This window comes from Polistes fuscatus, unplaced genomic scaffold (assembly GCF_010416935.1).
Source record: "Polistes fuscatus isolate 324 unplaced genomic scaffold, CU_Pfus_HIC Scaffold1, whole genome shotgun sequence".
Lineage (NCBI taxonomy): Eukaryota > Metazoa > Arthropoda > Insecta > Hymenoptera > Vespidae > Polistes > Polistes fuscatus.
This window is the reverse complement of record NW_025112997.1, coordinates 12,282,885-12,309,203: the sequence shown is the minus strand read 5'-3', so window position 1 is coordinate 12,309,203 and position 26,319 is coordinate 12,282,885. Positions and strand designations below refer to the sequence as shown.

The 26,319-nt window shown below is 28.8% G+C and overlaps 1 protein-coding gene across 4 annotated transcripts in view; it reads right to left on the bottom strand.

Moving 5' to 3' along the window:
• LOC122518839 (sodium/calcium exchanger 1) overlaps positions 1-26,319 on the bottom strand; it is a 106,297-nt gene that overhangs the window by 15,347 nt on the left and 64,631 nt on the right. Inside the window, exons 6-10 of one of the 4 annotated variants that reach the window (XM_043637967.1) lie at positions 24,431-24,625; positions 14,811-14,969; positions 10,568-10,739; positions 7,748-8,064; positions 6,158-6,576 (exon numbers count right to left, since the gene is read on the bottom strand). In XM_043637967.1, the coding sequence (XP_043493902.1) occupies positions 7,860-8,064; positions 10,568-10,739; positions 14,811-14,969; positions 24,431-24,625 (731 nt within the window). In that variant the 3' untranslated portion in view covers positions 6,158-6,576; positions 7,748-7,859. Of the gene's footprint in view, positions 1-6,157; positions 6,577-7,747; positions 8,065-10,567; positions 10,740-14,810; positions 14,970-24,430; positions 24,626-26,319 lie in introns of those variants that run through there. The other 3 variants (XM_043637968.1, XM_043637982.1, XM_043637974.1) reach the window with 3 other exon arrangements.

Sequence of the window (26,319 nt, the reverse complement as noted above, 5' to 3'; positions counted from 1 at the left end):
AAAAAGGAAAAAACACTGAAAAATTGAAAGCAAATTTTACGTCAATTAATGAACGCTTTTTATAAACGATCAAGGTGTGGTAACATTTTTCTTTTTTGCGACACTCTGTATTTATGCATATATATATGTATATATATAATATATTGTATGTACTATTGAGAATTACTCAAAGGAGTTACATACAATTGAATTCACTAGATGATATTTATTAGAAATCGTTTATAACGACGATAATAAGAAATATTTTTATTATATTTTCGTACGGTAACGCGATTGGACGTGTCCATTTTAAATAATTTTTTGTTTGTTTGATTTAAACAATTTGTTTAATTTTTTTTTTTTTTTAAATGTGGACGGTGCGTTTCGGGAGATGCGAACGCAAAATATAAAATATTTAGCTTACGATTTAATTAATTGTAGGCTTTCTATAATCGGCACGATCTTTAGGATTCAAATTTCGAACGTTAAATGTAAACGAAAGAAAACAAAAGAAAATAAAAATAAATAAATAAATAAAAATATATATATATAAAAAAAAAGAGATCGCTCGTTTCTTCCGTGAATTCTGTTCGCCGATGCTTTGAACGAACAATCGCTGAGGTAATACGTTGCATACTGCTCTCCTTTGATGATCTTTTCATGATTTTTTTGTTGTTTCGTTAATTAATATCCGTCCATCTTTCTGTTTTTTATTTTTCGCGGTTTTTTTTTAACTTTTGTTTTTTTCTGTTTTGTTTTGTCTTATTATTCTCGCAGAAAAAAAGAGGAGAAAGTAAATAATAAAGTATAATAAAGTGTTTTCCTCTTTTTTCCGAGAATAGAAAAAAAAATCTTTTTTTTTCCGTTCAACAATAATTCATTATTTCGATTGATAATTAGGGTATACGTTTAAATTGTATCCCCATTTGTTAAGGGAAGTTAATATTGAACCAGTTGTAAATTCAAGATCGAAGCTTAGCGGAGAAATAAGCCATTTTTCATTCGGAAAGTTTCGTTCGAAATTTTTCTTTTCTTTTTTCTTTTTTCTTTTTGTTTTTTTTTTGTTTTTTGATCGAACGATTTCAATTATATATTATTAACGGGGGGAATTTTAGGCGTTAACGCATTAATTTAGTTTAATATTGTTAAATATAAATATATATATATACACATAAGTATATATGTACGAAGCAATATACATTCGTGAATGTATATGTGTATGTGTGTGTGTGTTAACGGTCGTGTGTGTTCCCGATTCTATATGTATATTTTTTAACGTGCGAACAAATTTTTTTTCGTTCGCGCATATTAATTAATCACTTGTTTATTGTTATTAATTCTTTTTTTTTCTTTTCTTTTATTTCTACAGCGTTTGATCATATAGCAATCGAACGACGAGAAATCGGAAACCATCGAGATCTCGTTTACGGTTTATCACTTTAGTGCTTTGCTATTGAGCATATATCTCCGTATGTATATGTTCTAATGATACATGTAATTTATATTTAAAACCTCTTTCGAATCTCTTTACTTTATTAAAATATTTGTATCGTGTGTGTATATAACGTATATATATATATTTTTTTTTTATTTTCTTTACACATACGTATATCATTGGCTGTCAAAAGACGACAACGTTTAAGTAATATGTTAAATTTTTTCCTTGCAAAAACGCACATCTATTTTCGTCAAATGTGTTTGGCAGATGAACAAGTACGATTGAAATGATTGCTTTAATGATTTTTTTTTTTCTATTTTTTTAAATATTTTTCTTGTTTTCGTATGCTTCCTTTGTGCATCTTTTTATCTCTGTCTCTGTCTCTGTCTCTCTCTCTCTCGGGACGATGAAAATTTCGGACATTTTTTAACGATTTTTTTGATAATATTTATTTGAAACTGTGCAAAATCTTTAGGTACGATATTTTTAAAAAGAATTATTGAATATTTTCGAATAAAATGTAAAAGTAAAAATATATAAATGTAATCGATCATCGTTATTTTTATTTATTCTGTCTCTTTTTTTTTCTTATGATTTCGCGTCTTTATTATTTTTATTTTATTAACGGGTAATATGAAACAATTTTGTTCTAATCATAAAAAGATCGCAATTTGACTTATAAATCAGTTTACTATTAGACCAATATCTATGATTTCTGTGATTGATTTGAAAGAATAAAAACGAGGATTAGAACAATCGTGAAAGCATATTGATGTTTTAAATAACTTTTAGATATTTGTTTTAGATATTTATCGTTTGTTTACGTCGGTACGATCGATCGATCGCAACCAATCGCATTTACCGATTTAACTCTTTGATCTTTTCTTATCAAATCGTTAGATTATCATTTGAATCGTACTTAGTACTCGCATCTGTATTTTCTCTTTTTTTTTTGTTTCTTTTTTCATTCTTCTTTTTTAGATAAAAAAATTATTTCGATCGTTCTAAGAAAAAAATTATTTCGATAAGAAATCGAAATAGGACGTATAAGAAGAATTATAGATATTATTAAGATAATAATATATTTAACTTAAGTAATATATCAAAAAAAAAAGGTTAAATACTATTGCGAGCATTCGTATTCAACCATTTGGCATCGAACCGATGACTATTACGTTCGCCTATCGGTTTCAAGAAATTTATTGATTTTATCATTTTTATTTTGCGTTGATGCGCAGCCATTGATATCAGTAGCACAAGAAATTACACTTCACGTGTATATATATATATATACATATAAAGAGTGATTCAGAAAATTTCTAATAAATTTCATAGGAGAATATTTCTATAATTAAAGTAATGAAAAATATTTGTACAAATATGGCTCGTGTGTGGAATACACTTTATTTTTTCAGTTACAATTAGTCAAATATTTTCCTTCTTTTATCGTTTGAAAGTAAAACAATGGGTCATTGCATTTATTCGAATCCAATTAATAAATCTATATTTAGTGATGTTCCTTTATATAAAGGATTAAATCAAAAACAAAATAAATTGATCGCAATTTCTATAAAATATTGTAAAACGTGAGACAAGATGTGAACATTTTTACGCGTTCGTGTTAAACGTAAAAAAAAAACAATGACAGAAAAATGTGTTAAAATATGTTGAATATTTCTATGAATCTTGTGAAATATTAATTCATCGCGTAGAAATTTATGTAACAAAATTAATCGGTAATACGTCAAAGAAAACGAACAAATTGTATTTTTATAAAAAAACAATAATACATGTACAGAAATAAAAATAAAATAAATGTAATTACGCGTAAATCGTTTATTGATATTTACAAAAAATAATTCAATAATTTCTCGCTTATCAAAATATATTCACTAAGAGAACGATTGACGTTATATCATAAATTAATAATTTACATCAAGAAATGAAATTTTTATAGATCGTCAAACGTTACGAATGAAAGCGTTTTTCAGGCGAATGTTTGTATAAAATTTGTTCAATATTTTAGTCATAAAAATCAATGAAATTTAAAAGAAATCTTCTGAAATATCCAGTATATATAACTTCGAACTGACATTGAACGTATTTTCTCTCTAACAATTATATATATATATATATATATGTATATATATGTGTGTATGTATATATATAATATATTTCATTTAAGAAATTGTTTATTTTCATTTCTTATTCATCTTTTTAAATCCTTATTTCACGATAAGGAATATAATCGGTATAGTGTAAGATCGATTTATTATATTTTTTTTAATACCTCCAAAAGTATAATTAAGATAAGATCAATGCGACCCTCGATCAAAGGCAGTGTGAACATTAACGAAAACTTTGACATTCGAACGAAGGCCGCCCGCATTGTAATGCCCTCATTTTTTAAGATTTCCTTTTATATATTTCGTCTAATTATAAATTCTATCTAATAATTATCTTTGTAACAACAACAAATATGTTTCATTTCGTTTATATAATATGTATATGTTACAATCAATGTACATATAATGTATATTCCGGAGATTCTATAGAATGCCCAGAAGGTTTTGGTTAATCTACAAAATGACCTTCAGTTGACTGTATTTAGGAACACGGGGATTGTGGCGGAGGGGTAAGGATGAAGTGATTTTAAGAGGAAGAACAGCTAAACTCTTAACAGAAACCGAGCACCACGCTGATCTTATAGTAATAGAATACAGTATACATCTTTAATTATTAATTATTGAATTATCGTCATTTTTTATATAGTAGGAAGAACAATTCTTTTCTCAGGTTTTCTGAAAATTGTGTCAGGATTTTTTTTGAGGGTTGTGTCAGAGTTTTTTTTTAGATTTTCGTCAGAATTGAACAAGTATTTAGCTTTTAACAAACTTTACACTTCTTTATGTTTTTTCTAATACTTTTCCGATTACTTTTAAACATCATATAGATTTACCGGGCAATCTGTAGAATGTTCGTAGTAAGACATTGAATGTAACATATATACATATATACTTACGTCTTATTTTTAATCAAGTTTATAACGATCTAATTTCTCATATCGACTCTTAAAGAACTTTTATCGATTTTGTACGCTGACAACTTACCATCTCGTTTTTCAAATTGAAAATAAATGTTTCTTTTCTTTTCATATTTTTTCTAACGAATAAAATAAATGTCTACACTTCTTTTTGTATAATTTTCAAATAAAAAAAAAAATTCTTATGTAAATATATTTCAAATATAATCGATCGTTAAGATTTTATGTTTATTTGTTTTCTTTTTCGTTCTAATTGTTGTCGTCGTCGTCGTCGTTTATCTTTGAAAAATATAACTCAACAAAATAATTTAGAATTTTTGTTTTGATATTTATAATATTATAACAATTGCTCGGATATAATCGTTTAAATAATTGATAAAAATTTTGCCAATTTACTCGAAGATAAGTTTTATCTTTTTTCTTTATCTCGTATAACGCGATTTACGCAGTGTAACACAGTTAAATGCGTATTTTTCTTGCGTTTATCGTGACGAGTGTATATATATATGTATATGTTTATATAGAAAAAGGAATCGAACGAAAAATTTCCTTTCGAAATCGCTGAGAAAAATGGTACGCAAGGAAATTGAAATGGATAAATATGTTATTCTACTGTTCGAAATGTTGATGGATTTGTTTAAAATAGAAAAAGAATCAGAAAAATGGTACAGGAGGATTGGGGGTGGGATGGAGGGGGTGGGATGCAATGGTTTGCGATGTAGGTGTCGGCAAAGGGGAAAGTTGAAAACAAGGATTGAAAATGAGAAAACGATTGGAAGAAAACTTTCGTAAAACTTTTATCGACCATCTCTAGTATTTTTCTTATCTTTTCTTTTTGATTTAAATCGAACTTTGATGAAAACTTAAAAAGTATTTCGAAATCGGTCGGATAAAAAAATGTTATCCGTTATTTCTTTTTTTTTTTTTTACTTTTCCTATCGTTTATTTCTTTTTCAGTTTTGTATTTTTTCTTTGGTTGTTGTTTGTTTTTGTTTTTTCTTATTTAATCGTCGCGAAACGGCACATTGTCGTTCATCGTCTAACGTCGACACAACGAATAAATTCGATCTTGACAAGTTCTTTCTTTTTTGTTTTTTTTTTCAATGACGATGAAAATGTTATCGATAATAATATGTATGCGTTATATAAAATTAGCGATTATCGTTTCTCTGGCAAGAAAAAAAAGAAAAAGAAAAAAAAAATAAAAAAGAAAAAAAAAGAAAAAGAACATTTTAATATACGATTCGCTACTCGAAATATTCCTAGAATTTTGTGTGTGTCTCTTTTCTTGTCAAATAATTAAATAAGTACGGTATGTACCTATACATATATTTATGTATATATGTATGTGTAATATATTATTCTTCCTTTTCTTCTTCTTCTTCTTCTTATTTTTTTCTTCTTATTTCTCTTCCTTCTCATCTTCCTTTTATCCTCCACTGTTTCCTTTTTTTTATCTTTTCTATTCTCTTCTGATTTTTGTATTCTTTTGTAACTTCGACACACATGTAAACTCGTTCAACCCAATTTTTGTTGTCCCGATTAATAAGAATTAAAAAGGGTTGAACCTTGACTAGAATTACAATTACTTACTTATCTAATCTTTCATTCCTTTTTCTAATTTTTAGTTTTAAGGCAAACTCGCTTTTTTTTTTTTAATACTCACACAAACATATACTTATTATTTTCTTCTAATATTTGTTTTTCTTACTTATCGTACGTCACCACTCCTTTACACGATTTTTCTTTTTCTGTGTTTTTTCTTGTTTTTTGTCTTTTCCTATCTTTTAACTTCCTTCTTTTTTCTTCTTACTTCATTATTATCCTTCTTTTCTCATTTATTCGCAGCAATCATACTTCATGCTCGTTCACGTGTTAATCCCACTCACCCGTAGTACGCACACGTATGCACGCATTAATATATATTTCACGCAATCACGTTCGTTGTTCATTTTATTCCTGGGACCAGGAGGGGGTGAATATCCTTCCTCTTCGATGCACTTTCGCCAGGGGTGTTCTCGTTCTTTCATTTTTTTTCGTTCTTTCGTCCGTTTGTTCGTTCATTCGTTCGTTCGTTCGTTCGTTCGTTTGTTCGTTAGATTTCACTTCCTCTGTCCTGAAAACAAAAAGAAACATTATAAATACGAATTATTCTCTCTATAGTGTTTTACTTATTTATTTATTATTTTCTTTGTTGGTTTTTTTCTTCTTTTTCTTTTCTTTTTTTTGATCAACGAGAAAAGTATGAATTGTGTGTACCCATAAAATTAAGACATTAAATGTTATATTTCTCGACAGACTCAAGAGTATTGGCTGAATTTATCTTAAAAACATTTAAAATAGTAAAAGTATATTTTTGAATAAATATCAAATTTGGTGTGCGTATACAAAATATGATAATGTGTAATTCTTATTAACAAAAAGTTATGAAAAATAATAATACATTTTTTTTTATAGTAAATGAGTTAAACGTGTTAATCCTTTAATGTATGATATTTGTAGAAACTATTAAATAAATTTAAAAAGTAATAATAATTGGAATAATTACGTTATGCAAAATTTTCTAAAAAAAAAAAAGAAAAGAAAAGAAAAAAACAAAATTTAAAAGCATAATCACAATAATATGTAAGTATATGTAAGTACAGTGGGTAGGTACATGTAATGATTATTATTTAATACATAATTTATCATTAACTATTAAGACGAAAAAAAATATATATTACGAAAATGACTAAACATGTAAATTTTAACGAAACATCGACACATTACAATACTGCAAGCACATGCATTTCAATAAATATTAGATGTAGCAATAAATTCAATGCTCTGATAGTAAATAAATATATTGCATCAAAATCCACATCTTTTGCCAGCAAAATAAATCGAAAAAGTTTTCGAAAATAATGAAAACTTTTTCGAAGAATAATAGATATATACCATAACCTTATAAAAAATATACTAAATTATATTAAAAACGTATATTGAATTAATTGCTGAACTTAAAATCAAACGTAAACTATGACCGATCATATGATCGATTGCAAAATTTTTGGCAACATTTCTTATAAATTATAACGTTATTCATTGAGTTACAAATTCTTATTGAATAAATGTAATATTTTTGTCTATACATAAATCATAAAATATACACGATACAGAAATATGATAGAAATATATATATATAAAGAGGTATCGGTACGTTAAGTGTTAATATAAAAAACAAACAAAAAATTACGAATATAAAATAAAATTAATTCGTATAATTAAAATGATTAAAATGTAATTACCGATAGAATGTTTTCTTGAGCGCACGTCTTAGGGGGGACGAATGCAAGATCGAATATAAACGTGTAGCTTCGGTAGGCCAACGTTTGGCAATCGCTAAATGCGATGGCGAATTTAGAAGCCTTGGATTATGCCATAGGCCTCTAGGGTGGACATGATGAGGTAGAATAGCCATAAGGAAAATAGAAATGCGGAAGTTATGAGTTTCGGTACAAAAGGCCCACCGAGCTCACCGCCGATGCTTTTCGTCCGTCTTAACAGCAACACCAGGATCACCAAGCAGGCTTCCGTACAGAACAACGTTACGGAGAAGGCCAAGCTAATGCCAAGAAGAAACAAACATATTGCTACTTTTTTCCTTTTATTTCTTCTTCTTCTTCTTTTCCTTATAATTTTTTCTTTTTTTTTTTTCATTTTCAAACCAATTTTACGACAAATATATATATGTATGTATGTATGTATGTATGTATTTAAGTTATTATTACACTAGGTTGATTCACGTATTATACTTCGAATAACTTATCAATTATGTCTTCAATGAAATATTGATTAATTGTTATCCAAAGTTGCATATCAAGGTTTGTATGTATTGTTTATATATAGGTATATACGTGTGTATGTATGTATTTAAGTTGTTATTACGCAAGGTGTTTCACGTATTAACACACTTCGAATAACTTTTCAATTATGCGTTCAATGAAATTTGATCAATTATTATCCAAAGTTGAGTCAAGGTTGCGTTAGAGTTTCGTCAAGGGTTGTATGTATTGTTTCTATACAGTTATGCATGTATGTATTTAAGTTGTTACTACACTAGGTGATGCCGTATTAGCACAGTTCGAATAACTTTTCAATTGTGCGTCCAATGAAATATTGATCAATTGTTATCCAAAGTTGTGTGCTTTCAGGGGTAACATCGATGAGCATGAAATATAGGTAAGGTAAAGTCACTTCTATTTATATTTCCAATTTTCACTTTACTCTTTTGATAGTTTTACATTCGTAGTTTTCATTCTCGAAACAATTTATCGTTAAATATATCGTCAATCATTTGATTTACGATACAAACTAGTTAAATCTTTTTTTTACTTGACTTATTTGTTCTTTTAAAAATTGTAGTTGGAATATTTTCAAATTTTTCCACTTAAGAAAAAACCTGATACGTGATCATTACGATCATTTGAAAGCATCCAACTGTAATATTTAATTATTTTTTATTAAAGAAATAATTTCAAAGTCATTTGAGATATTGGATTTACGTGAATCAGCCTGTAGAAAAAACGTTCTATTTAAATGGATAACACGAAAAAAGATTTAGTCGGTAAAACGATTGAACAATTGAACTATTGAACATAATCTTTTAATATATCCATATTTAATATCATTATATAATACGTCTGTTAGTATTTTTTTGATGATGAGATTTTATATATAACAGAAAGAGTATCTACTACAAATGTATTATTATTTCGATATTGTTTTCTCACGTGTGTTATATATATTACTAATAATTAATCAAAATAAATTCGTCGTTGTAATCTATTTTCGTATTCCATTTACTTGTATATAAACTACCGTCGATATACACTCGCGAAAACGATTTCAGTCATTACGGTGCCATCTGTGCTTACATGCTACCATAGTAATAGTAGTAGCAGCAGTAGCAACACAGTATAGTTTGCTTGATGCAGCTTCTATGAGCGCAATTCAAATGATGTATAATGTATAGGATAGGCTAATAACCATAAACATATCCTTCTAACGTTTCTCTTTGTCACGAAATTTGCATAAATATCATATACATATATGTAGAGTATGTTGTTCATCACCATTTCTAATTAATTCTTGAATCTTTTTTATTTTTATTATTAATTAACGAAAGTTTTGCAAATATTTTAAAAGAAATTTACATGTTTATATATATTCAATTAAAAAATGATTTTAATTTTAACGAGATAAAATGTTTCTACTCTTCTCGAGTTATAAGATATAACCTAAGGAAACGTTTAAGGTTGATATCCAAAGGGTAAGAAAATAGGGTAAGGAAATATTAGTAGAATCTCGATATTCGTTTATTGCTTCACATTCCTTCACGCGCGTGCGCGCGCGGGATACCTAAAGTTTCTATTATATCTTATTTTCGAGTATCCCGGAATTGTATCCTAGGAAAAGAGTAAAAAGATGTTTGCAATGAGAAATGAGATTGTCTCGTTTTAGGTCAAATAGAATAACATAATCGAGAGATGGATCATTTGTTTTTTCGATTATTGCGAGCTAAAGATTAGTTTCTATCCGTTTTCTTTCCTTTTTTCTTACGATCAATTATTATATTTGTTACGATGAAGCAAATATATTTTTTTTCTTTCCTTTTTTTTTTTTTTAGGGTAGACGTATCTCATTAATATGTGTCATCGAGGGTTTAACTATTCGAGAGAACGAAAGATAAAGGTTACTTTAAATGAAACAAAATTGTTTCTATGTAAGGCTTAAAACTTTTCAACTCAACATTCGAATACTACCAAATTTTTCGTTATGAATTTAATCGCTTTTTACAAACGAGTGACTCGCGCGAATGTTTCCCTTTTAATACCGATTAATTTTAATTTTGTATATAAAATTATATTAAAAATACTGTAGGTGGGGGTGGGCAAAGAGAGTGATATAAAGGACAGTATTCCTACTACGAAGAAATTTTTCGTGTTTCTGTTGAAAGATGATATTTTTTTATGTAAAGGGACGATAAAATTTGCAAAAAAATCGAATGGTTAAATCGTAAAATGAATATTAAAATAATGTAAATAAAATATGTATTCGATACTGACTTGCCGGGTTCCACAAGGAATTGTTCACCATGGCAGGCATGGTAAATGGCTGCGATGCTCCACGCAATACCGATCCCCAGGAAGACATTTACCGCGTTACTTCCGGTCACATTTCCTACGCTCGCATCAGCGTACTTGTCCTGGCAGGCAGCCACCTTGCTCGCGAACGTGTCTGAAATAAATTCGTCAAAATCTTTCAGAATTTTCTTTTTCCCTTTCTATCTCAGTTATTTGCTTTCTCGTGCGATTGAAAATGCGAGTTTTCTTGCTTTTTTTTTTGATATTCCTCTTTAAAAAGGATATAACGTAGGTATAATAAATCTAACCATAGAAAAAACTCGCGTTACGTGGATTTAAATTTCGTGTATGAAGCTCGTTAAATCATTTTTTATATTGCCAAGCATTAATCGTTTGAAAAGAAACTTCGTGTCGTTTATCAAGATATATCTAATTGTAATACTAGTTGTTTGACTTATAAGTAAGTATTAAAGATAACTGGATATTGCGCCTGAATATAGGCAACGATCTGTACCAACGGTCGTTATTGTATGCGTGGTTGCATACAAGTAGGGGCAACGATTTATAGATAGGATCGTTGGTATAGAAGTAAAATTGCATGGTGGTATAGTAGGCTGCGATCGTTACCGTAGTACGTATGGTTGCATACAAGCAGGTGCTCAATGTTGTAAAATTAAAAAAAAGAAAAGAAAAGAAAATAATCAAGGAGAGTCGGTTACAAAAGATAAAGAGAGAGGGAGAGAGAGAGAAAGATCAATAAAGTAATATTAATTTTCATTCTTTTTTGTTCAATATTTGTTACGTATTTTCTCGCGATTTTTTCTTTCGATATTAAACTAATCTAGCTAGTCGTCTATGAATATATGTATATATATATTTATGTATATTGTTTGCATCTTTGAAAGTGAAACTTCACGTATGTTTTGCCATGGTTGGTTCGGTTATTACGATAACGTAAATATTGAGCACAGGTATGAAGAGGGCAAATGTTTGTCAAATGTTTAGCGGCTAGTAGGATTAGTGAAACGACAGTTTCGCACTGTAGATGAGAATTAACGTGAGCAAACAATGTACGTATATAACGTTCGATCTTACACGATCGTGGAACATTTGTTGATATTACAGCGAAATGCATTAATGATGTTCTGTATATTATACGATTTATCGTGTATTCTATCTTCGTATCGTATCAAGAAAAGTATCGTTATCGCGTTGAAAACAATTTATTATTATTAAAATAATGAACATTGATTAATGAGATAATCATTCGAAGAAACATAATTACAATTAAAATGTAACATTGCTAATATATTATTAGGATCTAATTGGTAATATCATTTATCATTACTTTATTTTACTAATAATTTATTTGATTTACTATTATTCATATATTTTTAAAAATGTTGATAGGATTTTCAATATTCATTTTAATCGATTAATCGTTATTTGATCAAGATAACTGTTATCAATTAAATGTACTAAAACAATTCACGATCCTAATTGTAAGTTTAGAGAAATAGAAAGATAGAAAAATAGATAAAAGAAAGAAAGAGAGAGAGAGAGAGAGAGAGAGAGAAAGAGAATCTTGATAAAGCTTAAACACGTATTTTCGCAAAGTTTATTACATTGGAAAAGAAGGAGTGCTGTGACCGATAACGCTCAACTTCCTATCGTTTCTATTTCTTTTTCGTCGATATTGACGAGCTAACGTCACTGAATTAACTAGCATGCCGGATTCTACGTGCAAGGAATCCAAAATGATTTCGGGTTATATTCTCTCGTGTATTTGCTTTTCTTTTTTTATCTTCAAAAAGTCGGCTCTTCTCTTTAGTTTTTATAACTTTATACAAGACGTATTTCATTTCAAATCGAATACTTTTTTAATTATTTATCTCATATTTTTTCTTCAAATTTCTCATCAAAATGAAACTATTTACTTTTTTATGTTATCATAGTTTGATAAAAGCATTTTCGAACATAAATTATGAACTTTACTTTTTCATCTATTTGATCTCGGTAATACGTAACAGAATCTTGATTTCAACTAATGCGGAAATCCAGTAATATATAAATGAAATCAATAAAATGGGTAATATAAAAGACAAACGATTATAATTAAAAAAATAAATCTCGACACACGAATTCTATTTGATTAAAAGAAAAAAAAAACACAAAAAAAAAATAACGTAAACTTAAATCCGTAAACTCGGCCGATGGTTCCTCTAACGATGGATAATCGATGTTGGTAAGCGTGCACATCGCGATAACGTGCTCAGTTCCGCAAACAAAAGTTACTTTAACTTAATTTAATTCGTTGCTTAACGATGGGGGTTACACGCGGCTTCGCGTTCAAGTTTCAAACTCTTATCGGATAGATACCGTCCGTTCATGGAGACGATGATGCACTGAACCTTGATTGAAAATCAAATTGCATTTAATTGACCTCGTTTTCCTTTTCCCTTTCTATATATCTATCTACCTATCTCATTTTCCCTTTTTTTTTTTTACCTATCTATCTCTTTCTTTCTCTCTTTTACATCTTAATCCCTAACATCCCTTTCAATCTCCTTCCTCTCAATTAAATTTATTCTACTCGAGAAAAATCGTTATTCTCTATCTTTCTTTCTCTCTTTATCCGAACGTTCGAAAAGTATTATTTTAGATCGAATTTTTATTTATCGATGTTATTTTATACTTGCACAGTATAAAATTTATTTGAAATATAAGAGAGACGACTCGTTTGTAAGAAATTAGGGTTAACCAAAAGTTCGTGCGTTTATTGTGTTGAAACATTACTTTAAAATTGCATAATGGATTGTTTTTGTAAAATTTAATTTGGAAATATTAATATAAAAAACGCACGAACTTTTGGTTCACCCTAATATAATTGATCGTTAGAAATGTTAGAGAGAGAGAGAGAGAGAGAGATAACAGTATCTATCGATATTTTGTATCTGACATCAGAATTACCATGTACATGGGTTGCTAAACATCATGTAAATTTGATGATTATCCTTAGGAAATTGGTTAGACTCAACTTGAAATTCGGTGACATATAAATTGAAATACGAAATTACATCTTGTCATCGTTCGACTAATGGTTTGTGAATTATAAACGATAATTCGATAATAATTTTGATCTTTACGTTTATCGATCTCGCTTAAAAGATTGGAACGTCAATCTGTCGATTGACGACTATATATATAAGTACGAAGAATGTTTTAAAATATATGGTTATGACTTTAAGAATGGTTACAATTTAACAATTTAAGAATAATATTCATCTAAAACAGTCACGAAAAAAAAGAATGTTCGTGATTTTTGTTATAACAATGGAACTTTTTAAAATTAAAATAGCGAAGAACATCATAGAGTTTGAACCCTTTGACTGTTAAAGGCGCCCTGCCATAGTCATCAATATGTACAAAAGGCGTATATTTACGCCACCCAGTATAAATGAAATAAAAGAAAAAAAAAAGAAAAAAAAAGAAGAAATTAAAATAATCGTCGTATATATTGATTGTTCTATGCTTGCATGGGACGCAGTCAAAGGAATGAATTTAAAAACTTGTAGCCGCCCTCAAAATTTGAATAATATTATGGTTATTATAGATACAATATAGGTAGCCCTTTTACAACACGACATCCAACACAGTTTAACTCTATTAACGATAAGAAAATTGCGAGAAACAAAACTTTGTACAAAATTGTACTTCTACAGCGCACTGTGGATAACATGACTTTTTACTTGACATATATTTAAAAATTTACATGCCGATTGCAGCGCGCATTATACGTGATTTACCCATGGTTTCCAACATGAATTGTTTTTATTATACGACGTATATTACGTTGAAATATTATTTACAGTAGATAAGGTGAGTTGTATAATGATGTTTAATACATTTTTTGTGCAGGCCCCTTTAATGCATTTTTGTCACCGATGATCCCCACCCCCACACGTGGTTCACGTGTTAAATTAGTTTAAAATAATGACGAGAATGAATAATGAACATTCTAGATCCTCGTAGAACGCGATTTCACGCAATACGGTATTTTTTCTAGGTATCTATCCCTACCGTATTATAGGAGGGTTACCTGTACTTATAAATAAATAAATAAATATATATAACATAATTAAATAATATATAAATATAATAATATAAAATTAAATAAATAATATAATATATATATGTTAAGTTGTGAGATTTATTATGTACTCACCAGGAATGCTTGTGCCAAGAGCAACGAAGACGACCGCGGTGACGGAATCCTTGATACCAAGAGTACATCCGAAGTAGGATGCGATATCACCGATTACTGCCGTCACCACCCCGATTCCAAATATGCTGACAGCAAAGCACAGATAACCGCCGGCGATATCTAAAAGCCATTAAGTCGAGTGCCTACTTTAGTCGATGGGTGTCGTTAGATTCTTAAGTAACTTTTTCTCTTTTTTTTTCCTTATTATTCATATAAAGAGAAATGGAACGAAGTTTTCTAGATAGAGATTAAAAAAAAAACTATTTAATTCTCTTTTTATTTTCATAAAACATATTAACGCATAAATATGTAGATGTATAGGTGTACATATATATGTTACGGTCAAAATCCGAGCATTCCATAGAATCCTTGGATTCTCTACATTGACTGTAACATATTTATATATATATATATATTTTTTTTTTCTCATACGTAACAGTAGATAAGTAAATATAATATATATGCACCTAGTAAGACTAATTTTCTTACAATTTATATCAAATTATATTTCTCTAAGAATAAAATATATTTCCTTGCAATAAAATTGATAAGATTTAAAAACTGAATAATCCTAACATATATATATATATATATTTATGTGTATAACAATTTAGAAATATTGTATTAAAAGAAAATATTGATTGGTTTTAATTGACAATAATTGTACGAATAGTCACCGTGAGTATTCTCACTGTATTTAAGTGTATTTAGTGGAAACGTTTCTAATGAAGGATTGTGTGCATTATGTATTTATGTATATATATACACATATACCTGTATCATCGTTTCTTCAACGCTACGAACTGTCAGATATCTTCGCCGTTTGATTAGCTTACTCCAAGCATAACTGTATTTACTAATGTAAACGAACCGAACCTATCTTGAATACGTTGAAATTAGATTCATCTATGAGAAGATGGATTGGATAGGTGAAGTATAGATTATAGGCAATACGTTGACGTTTATGCATCGAGAATATATTTGCATTGACAGATATCTGTTGTTTCAACGAGATTTCAAAACGACCAGAGACACATTTGATCATTCTAATCTTCGTGTCTTGTTTCCTAGTTTCGATAGTTTAGGTATGTACACTTAATGTATGTACATAAACATGTATGTGTTTATATAAGTGATAATGAGATAATGGATATGTCAATATATTTGTCAGTAATAGTTAAACTTAATATACAAGGAACTTTTAATTTAAGTTACATTTGAGATAATAAAGGGAATACGTCGTTTATCTCATTTGGTAATTCCATTCATCTAAGTTCAGGAACACGAAACACGGTACGGTTTACCATAGAATAATCGCGATGAAACGTAGGATATCCCACTCGAAGTGAGTCTCCTCCATTTCATTTTAATGCTCCAACCATTTGCATTCTAGCCAAGGTCTACTAACGTTTCCCATCTCCTTTTGGTACCATTTAATACGATCACACAAAATTTTAACACCGGTTAAATCGTTTAAATATATATATATTAACCGTTGATATCTTTCGTAATGGATTTCATTAAAAATTTGATTATTTTTATTGAGTTGATCGAATATTTTGTACAAATTTATATTAATCTATACATATATATATATATAATGCAAAGTATTAGGTAGGTGCATGAAAAATTCATATCGATTGCCAAAATAAATCTACTCATATTAATAATATATATATATATTTATTAATTTGTTTGAAACTTTTCGATTAATCCAATATAATATATTGAAATGAAATTTCCATTAAATAAAGTTTCTTCGAATTATTTTTCTCTTTCAAATTTTGTTTTCCCTTTTTAATGAACATTTCGTTCGTTCGGAATTCTTTTTAATTTTTTCAATCAAAAACTCGTTTAGTTCGATTACGTACGTACATACGTATTAGCCGTTATAAATTAACGAGAGTATGGATTTTGAACGGACGACGCGATGTCCAATGATGGTTTAACGATGATCAGAAAACGTTGTTTATCGATAAATCCTAATTAGCGATATGATACCGTTGACCTCTGCTTTATTCTCTAAATGTAATCTATTCAGCCCCATTTCCATGACCCATGCATGGATACAAATGTTTAATCTGTGTGTATACTGTTTGCCAACGTATTTACATAGAATTATATACTTACAAAGGTAGAGAGTGTGTTAAGAGAGAAATAGAGAGAAATACAGAAAGAGAGAGAGAGAGAGAGAGAGAGAGAAAGAGAAATGTTTCCTCATTTACAAGAGAATAAATAATAATACAGTCACGTCATTAGCATCTTACTATATACGTACAACAAGAAGACGTTCTAGCAGATTGTTTCGCATAATTACTTTGATTTTTTTAGGAAAAAGAAAAAGAAACATAAATTTTCCATGCAAGGATTTCGTGCTTGTTTCCTTTTTTTTCTTTTTTTTACCAGCCCTTAAGAAAATGATTATCGTTTTACCGAAGGTTACTATGTTCGATAAATATAGAAGAGAAAAAGGCCTTAAGTGTTCACGTTGATGTTATATTAGGAATTTATTTCTCTCTCTCTCTCTCTCTTGATCTATCTAATCTATCTATCTATTTATCTATTTATCTATTTATCTTTTTACTCCTGGTCGAGTAAGCCTGACGTTTTTGTACACGCGCACCGTATAACGATCGGTTAGTTACGTGGCACGTTTTGCAAGAAGGTCTCGTATTATGTAAAGAAAGATTAGGATTAAGGTTACACGCATTACGAACAAACCAATAGTATAAGCGGGAATGCAGAAAATTAAAAGTTAATTTTTTACTTCCTTTTTTTTCCTTTCTTTATTTCATTATTTCCCTCAACGAAGATAATAATATCAGTTTCGTGTTAATGGTATTAATATAAAAATGAAAAATCTGTTGAATCTTTCAAAAATAATTAAAAAATAAATTGTTAATCCAAATAATATAACATTAAGCTTTTTTTGTAAGAGAAATAGAAATAATTAATATTATATATTTATATTTATATTATAAATATATAGTATTATTATATTTCCGATCGTCATATATATATATTTATTTCTATCTATTGTTTAATTCGTTGAAAAAATTCGATCCTCCTATATAAAATTTTTTTAAACTTTTCTTACGATACGATTAAATATTCCGACACAAAAAATGACAAATACGTTCCCAACGATTAGGAATAATCATAAAAATAAAATTAAAGGTACGTATGGGTGATCAGTTTAGCGATTGTTCAAGGAAAACAAGAAGACTCTTTTCCTTTTTCTTTTTCTTCTCTCAAATCGACGCGACGTATCGCTCGTTAACTTAACATCGTTAAAGCGCATTTAAAGTTCGTGGTATTTATAACTCCTTTTACTCCACCCACCATTCCGCTTCGATCGGAATGGGGCGTATCGAAGTATGCTGAATTTCTATTTTCTTGATAAGAAATCTCTTCTATATATTATCTCATAAGTGGCTTCTTTTCTCTCCAATTCTTTTTTCTTCTTCTTCTTATTTTAATTATTGTCAACATTTTCGTTCTTTATATTATTATTCAGCCTTCGTCAATTGAAAGAATTTTTTATTTTAACTTTTTAGAAAAAAAAGGAAAAAAAGAATGAAAAATATTTTTTACATCTATAGTTTTTATAAATAATTTCTTATTTTCTTCTTCTTCTTCTTCTATTTTTCGTCATTATTTTTATATACTAGTAAAATTATTATTATTTCTAAATCTTTTCTTAATTAATATTAATCTTTATTTTCCCAACGATCTATCAGATATTTTCGTATACCTATTTCTACGCAAAAAGTATCTTTTTTGATCAAAGATGTGCTGGAGAAAAATGATATAAATGAATTAATTTAATAACTATTAAAAATATTAGTTGCGAAATATATAATTAAATTTAAAGAATAATTCAATGTTTAAATTTGTCAAAAGTGTCTATTGATACCGTTTGGTGGTGTTAATAATTATTCTTTATCTTTATACTCTGCCTTTTACTGGTTCATTTCTGTATTACCACATTCTCACATTATTCAATACTATCAACAAAATTGCGTCTTTTTCATCATCTATCTGAAATGAACGGCATACGATTTTATCTTTGTTTTTTCTAGATGGGTCACCAATCCGTGTTACTTAATTTTTCACGTAAACAAAAATTATAAATATTCCTAACGAATTAGATGAATACATTCATTTTTATCTACCTTATTATTTTACTTACAATTTTGTAAAGAAAACGAGCATGGAAAACAATTATCCGATAAATAACGAAATCGTTTCATCTTACTTATCCTTCTTTCAAAAATCTTCAACCCCTTATAAAATGTATTATTTTATTATAATAAATATCATTCGAAGAAATCCGTGCTCCAATCATATGATGTTTAACATTGGCCCGCATTCGTTTCCATGAGTGTGACTCGTGATATTCGTATTTGGTACAAAATTGTTATTACGAGTCAAACTCGTCGAAGTACGGGTCAAGGGATTAATAGAAAAATAATATGTAGGATTGAAAATAGAAATTAGAGGGTAGGAGGGAGGGGGACGAATCCGGTTATTTTGATGTAAAGTTTCACGGATGGAAATGGGTGGAAGGGAGGGAGTGGGGGTACGTATGTACCCGTGGGATAAACTCGAAACCACGAGCATCCTGATCGGTGCTCGAAATGATTTTACGAACAGGGTAAGGGCGGGAGAAGGGCTGGTAGCTCGTCAATAAATCAAACGACCTCTGCTAGCCCTATGAAAGTCACCGATATTCAGAGAACCCTGAAATCGACCTAAATGAGCTCATGCTCTTGGTACGTTAAAGGTACTAATCAATTAATGTCTATATATTATATTATATACTTCTATATAAACACGCACACGCATGCATGTATGCATGAATATATAATATATGTACAAGTTATATAATTATAGTAATATTCGTATTTGTTCACATTATTTAATTAGAAAAAATTGATATTTGATGTAAAGGAAAATTTTAAAATTTTTATACACTGATACATATTTGTGGATTAACAAACTTTTAAACTGATATCAATTTTATTTGAAAAAAGAACATATTATTTTGTCGGATAAATATTATTTTACTTAAATGATAAGAAAAAAGTGGTATTAAAAGATTATTTACATCTATAGAATGATCTGTTACATTTTGTAATACTTCTTATACAATTGGGAGATTATATAATTGCGGATATATTTTATATTTATATGAAATATAAATATAATATTTTTTGTTCGCAAAACAAATTATACAATCAAAGTTTTCAATTGTATGTAATATGATTTATGCAACTGTTATAATTACCGGAATTATATATATACTTTTACTTTTCCTTTTACAATTTCTGTTTTTTTTTCTCAATTTGACAATGGAAAAATAAATTAAAACGTAAGATTTTTCCTTATAAAAATTAAACAAATAATTGCATCGAGTCAAGTTTATAACACGTGACGATGAATTTCTTTGATTTAAATAATATTATGCTACATATTTTAAAGTCCATATTCGTATAAACTAACACTCCCACGGAACTACACGCACACTAATAACTTGTTTTATTTACTTCCGATTTCGTTTCGAGTGGTTGTAAATGCATAATAGATTGCTAACAAGCGGTTCGTAGCCGGTGTCGATTCGTTTAGCGTTAAATACGAACCGTAAATACAGTTATAATTGGCTTTTTAGAAAATTGATGCAAAATCGTATCTTACGATTTTCCCTACCTCTAACATTATATAATACATATTCATTTATTCGATAAATTAAGATTTATGGTAGAGAAAATATATACATATATATATCCGTTTTATTTTTATTTTTTCCTTTTCTTCACAATTAACGAAACAGCTAATATTTTTAATAACGATACCCATTAATTACAATTGATAAGAAAATTGATAAAAAAAATTCAGGATAAAGAATAAAAAAAAGAGAGTTTCTAGGTGAGACACTAAATTTCAAAATGTCAATTTTTTTCAATCTTTTACAACGCAATTTATTAATAAAATAATAAATAATTCAATAGAATTTATATAATTTAAATCCTAATAACTATCTTTTTGTTATATTATAAAAGCTTATAAAATTAACATTTTTTTTAAATTATATCTTAAGGATTCACGAAATATATTAGATTATTAAAGTAATATACATACTCTAGTCCCACCCCCTGTAGTTTCTCAGATAATCATTTCTTATGCTTTTCGTTATTTTGAGATTATAAAAAATAAAAAAAAAGAAGTTCCTTCAGTTTCTTTCTAATAAAACGGACTACATCGATTACTAAACATTTGCTGAATATTTCATAAACTCTTTCGAGTAAGTTTCTTCTGCCTTGTGAATACAACTACAAGTTTAACAGATTATCTTTCAAACTATTCGAGATAAATTACTTTGAATGTTTCATAACAAAATATATGAATGTATGCTTACCTACGTCTAACTTTAATATTCAAATGCTCGAGAAAGATAAATTTCAAATTATTTATTATTATTATTGTTTCAAATATCAATTCGCATAGTAAAATTCAAATGTATACGTGGTTTAAAAAAACAAAATCACCGATTCGATTATTCGATAACGTAATTACGAATTTCATTAAATCTTGCACACGAGACGTTACATATTTTTAACTATGGAATTATACCAATAAGTAAGAATATTTAACAACTTGACGTTAGAGTTTACTTTGAATTTTTTTGGTATAAAAACAATTAAAAATGTCAAATGATAGAACAAATTTCAATAGATAAAAACTAACTAAACGAAATATTTTCGTTGCATTTTTAAGATTATATTACAAAATAAAAGGGATATACTACAATTATTAGCAAACATTTAAATATATATCTATTAAAATATATGTATTATATTTATACATATATATATAAAAAAAAAACAAAAGATGTTGAACGTATATGAAATATCAATTACTTAAATCATTGAATCAATAAATATATATAAATGTACAACATCGTCTATTAGAAAAAGATGAAGTTATCTTGTTGGAACATAAACTGAGATTCATTTACAAGCTCTTTACCCTCATTCCCCCCCCCCCTTCGTTTTGAAAGGATTCCATAGGGAAAGATCATCGTATATTCCCCCATTCTTGTGGTTAAAATGCCAGTATAATTAATGTCGACGAGACGCGTGTCATCTCGTTTATGAGTGTACGTATACATATATATATGTATATGTGTATATATAAATGCATATAGGATGACCATATTCAGCGTACGTATTCCGCGATTACAGGTATGCCTGGCAGCTGTAGTGGAGACTAGTCAGTTTTGTCTATGGATCGTGACCTGATTCCACTGTATAAATTATGGTTCTACACGTGACACACATCCTTGATATACGAGCTTCATCGTATACCACAAATACGTGTGAGAGTAGATATTACGTGTATTAGAGTATACTCCTCTTTACGGAAAGGATTTTAATAGCACTTGGAATATCCACCTGTCGGTGTTAGAGGACTCATTTTAGTATTTTTATCTTACCTATATATATATACATAATTAATTGACTATAATTTACTGCGTATACAAGAAGAAATTTTGTTGTTGTCATTTACAATTAGATAATATTCATTATTATTTTATTCGCCTCTCGTTTATATATATATATTATTTTTTTTCCTTCCGTATATGTTTCCTTCCGTTGTGTAATAAAACGATGTTTACTGTTGTGTTTTATAGACACACACACGCACGAACAAAAATATAAAATTCGTTTGAATATCAACAAACAAAATTTTCTCATCGGAAGTGGTTTTCTTTTTCTTTTTCTTTTTTTTTTAATAACTTGGTTAAAGTCTTCGTTCAAAAGCTTCTTCGCAACGATCGACTTACCGAAGTTATAAATATAACTTGTATAGTATGTGAGAATGAGTACATGGTAGATAGAAAGAGAGAGAGAGAGAGAGAGGGAGAGAGAGATAGAAAGAGAGAGTAAGTGAGAGTATGAAAGTAACAAACTATGATAAAATAGACATTGCATACTTAATAATGATATAAATAGATATGTATATTAAACATTTTAGAATTCGTTGATTCTCATATTAAAGAAAAATTCATCCTAATTTCGTGATTTATTTTCCTGGATATATGATATTATAAATTATCATACTTGATTATAGAATAAGATATTAACATTTTCTTAAAATGTGTGTTAGATTATAATATGAATTGTCGTAAATTAAGAACTGTTAGTAGAAAAATTTTAAGTAGAGAGACAGAGAGAGAGAGAGAGAGAGGGAGAGAGAGAGAGAAAAAAGGTAGGAAAAATCAGACAAGGTTAGCACGTTTGAAACGATAAAATTGGGGCTAGGCACCAAGAGTGGGTGGGAGGGAAAGAGGGTGGGAAAACTCGACGTTATTGCCGAAGGACTCGTCATAAATCTCTGTAGTAAAAATTACGTTTGGGAAAAAAAGGAAGGGGAAAAAAAAAGAGAAAAAAAAGGAAAAAAAAGGAAGAAAAAAAAGTAGTTGGCGATACGCGACCGAACCCGGGTGATAATAAATCTCCGGTAAATTTTTCACCGCCAGGATCACGCTACGCCGATTTCCAAGCTCGGAAAGAGAAATCGCATTAGCGGATTTTCATGAGACCTTTCTTTTTATTATTCCGACGCGTGCATTTTCAGTTTGAAAAGAAGGTGGGGGGTGGGGCGGAGTTCAGTTACGCTTGTCTGACGGTAGAAAAATCAAATTCAAATTCAATAGGACGGCGAATCCGATACGTTACAACGGAATATTTGTTAATGTGTTTTAGCATGAAATAATGTTGTTTGTATAATAGTAGTAGTAGTAGTAGTAGTAGTAGTAGTAGTAGTAGTAGTAGTAGTAGTAGTAGTAGTAGTAGTATTAACAGTGATTTATAATAATCTCATCAAATAATTACTTTATTCGTATTTTAGAAAAATAAATATTGTTACGATTTGATTTTGTAGATTCTATAAGGATTACCCTAGGATATGTAGGTTTCATGCATGCATGAAAATGTGCCATAGGGGGAATACATTTGACGATAAAACAAACGCGTCGACGATACGTTTACCTGTGTTTCGACGAAAGAACGTATTCTTTTAATTCGTCATAAAGTAACAACGTTAGGACTTGTTATACGAGTAAAAATATTTAACAAAAAACGAAATAACAAATTTTTCAATTAAGTATTTCACATAATAGAAGATCCCTTTTTCGATTTTTAATTGTAAAAAGTATGTTTAATAACAAAAAAAAAAGAAAATATGAATGATCATAACTGACTATTCTCTTGACTATACACACGACTATCGACATTTTCAAAAACAGAACGCAGTTATTTCTCATTTCGTGTACTCTCCAAAGAAGGGAACTACGAGTTTTGCATCATGCAACGAAGCATTCACTGCGACGTTGATTTAGAGTCAGATTCTCGAGGGAGAAAAAGAGTAAGAGAGAGTGAAAGAGAAAGAAGGAAAGAAAGAAAGAAAGAGAGAAAGATAGAGAGAGAGAGAGAGAGAGAGAGAGAGAAAGAGAGAGATAACAAGTTGGAAGGGGTTTGGTATAAAGAAAGTAAAACTGTAGGAGCTTGATACAGTACTTTCGCGAGCTTTTGCCAGTTCAGCAGGCTTCCGTGCTGTGTTCCCAATTGTGCTCAGTGAAATAAAGCGTATTCTTTCCTTCCATCCAAAGCTCGCCTCTGGCCTTTCGTTCTTTCCTTTCCGTTCCGGTGTTTTTTTTTCTTTTTTTCTCTCCCTCTTTTTCCTCTTGAGTTTCGCGCAGCTTCGTAATCCTACTATGAAACAATATATGTATATAGATATTATCTATATCAAGGAATCCTCGTTAATGGGTCTTGTTAGTTCGAATAATGAAAAATTAACAATTAAAATCCATTTCCTAGTTTTTTTATTTCACTTTTGCGAATTTTTCGAATGATTAATAATTTTCGATAACTGTTTTGTTTAATTGTTTCGATTTAATTTCAAATATTTCAACTCACGTAATTAGAGTTTTTGTTTGTTTTTTAGAGTGTTAGGTAACTACCTGAACTTATATTATAATATTTATATATTATATAATAAATGAAATATATATATAGGATATTTAAAGATTTGTATGTAGAAATTTTATAGTATTGTGTAATTAAGAGATAAACGTTTAACGTTCGGAATAATAGATAAAAATAAAAAATGAATCTTTTTGAAAAATTCATCAAGATTAAGACAAGATTCGACGTCAAATGAAAAATCGAAAATTGAACAGACATAGGAATAATTATTTATTATTAAATATATTTTGTTAACATACATCAGTTTTTCGTATTCCTTATCTACAACCGCGAGCCTAGAAGCACCTTGTCGAATTGTTTTGGATTCCATTCTGTTTGTATTGTATATATACGTAACTGCACTTGCGTTATTTGAGTGTGTGAGTCACACGAATGAGAATAAGAGATTGCTCGAACAATCTCAGTAGGATTTTCTATTTCGAAGAAAATGCATTCTATTAGAAGACATCTTTCGAATAGAAAATGTAGAATATTCAGAATTTTCTTCGTGTGAGCTATACGAAAAAGATTCTAAGGTAATTGATTCACTAATAAATAAATGTGATAAGTTGAATAAACGTTTATAGATATTTCGAGAACATTAAATTCATTAATAATGATACCAATTTATGTACAAGGTTTGATTATTGTATTATTTATTAGTTTACACTGTATTAAAGTAAATATTTAAACGAAAATTCTGTATCTGTTTTTCCAAAAATCGAGACATCAAAGTTTAAAATTTAAAGTTGCAGTCAAGTGTGTTCGCGTAATGAAACTTTTAACTCAAACGCGAGGCAACTTGCGTTGAAGCACATCTTTTCAGAGAAAAAGGTTTTAGAAATTGCGGTATATTTCTTTTTCTTTTACTTCTTGCGGCTTGTACTTTTAATAAGGAATTCACATGCCTCTTAAAAATAATACCTTATTAGTCGAGCAGACATTCTATTTTATATCCCTCCCTTTTATCTGTTTTTCATCTATTTAGAACGATCTTTGAATTTCGTCGTAAGCAAAATCAAGTACCTACATAGTTCTAATTGGTAAGATAAATTTTATTAAACTAGGTCGAGAAGTCTCGGAATATCAATAACGCAAGATCTATCTTATAAGAAAGATAAATTAATATAAATGTCTTATTAAACTAATTTCAAATACTTTTCTATGAAAATGAATGTTTAAGTTTGATCGTTTTCGTGTAAATACAGATGTATGTGTCTCAATAGTTGCTTCAATCGAGAAAATAACGAAAACAAAACGAATGTTTTATAAACTTTTTGACGGAAAGTTAAATTATAATATAATAATCTAAAATTGTAATAATAACGACAATGGTAGGTTGAACATTTTAACAAAGGGTTAATAGTATCACAATCTTTTGTTTTACAAGATATAAATTTCCAATTATAGTATTGTACCATATAGTATGAGCCCATTAA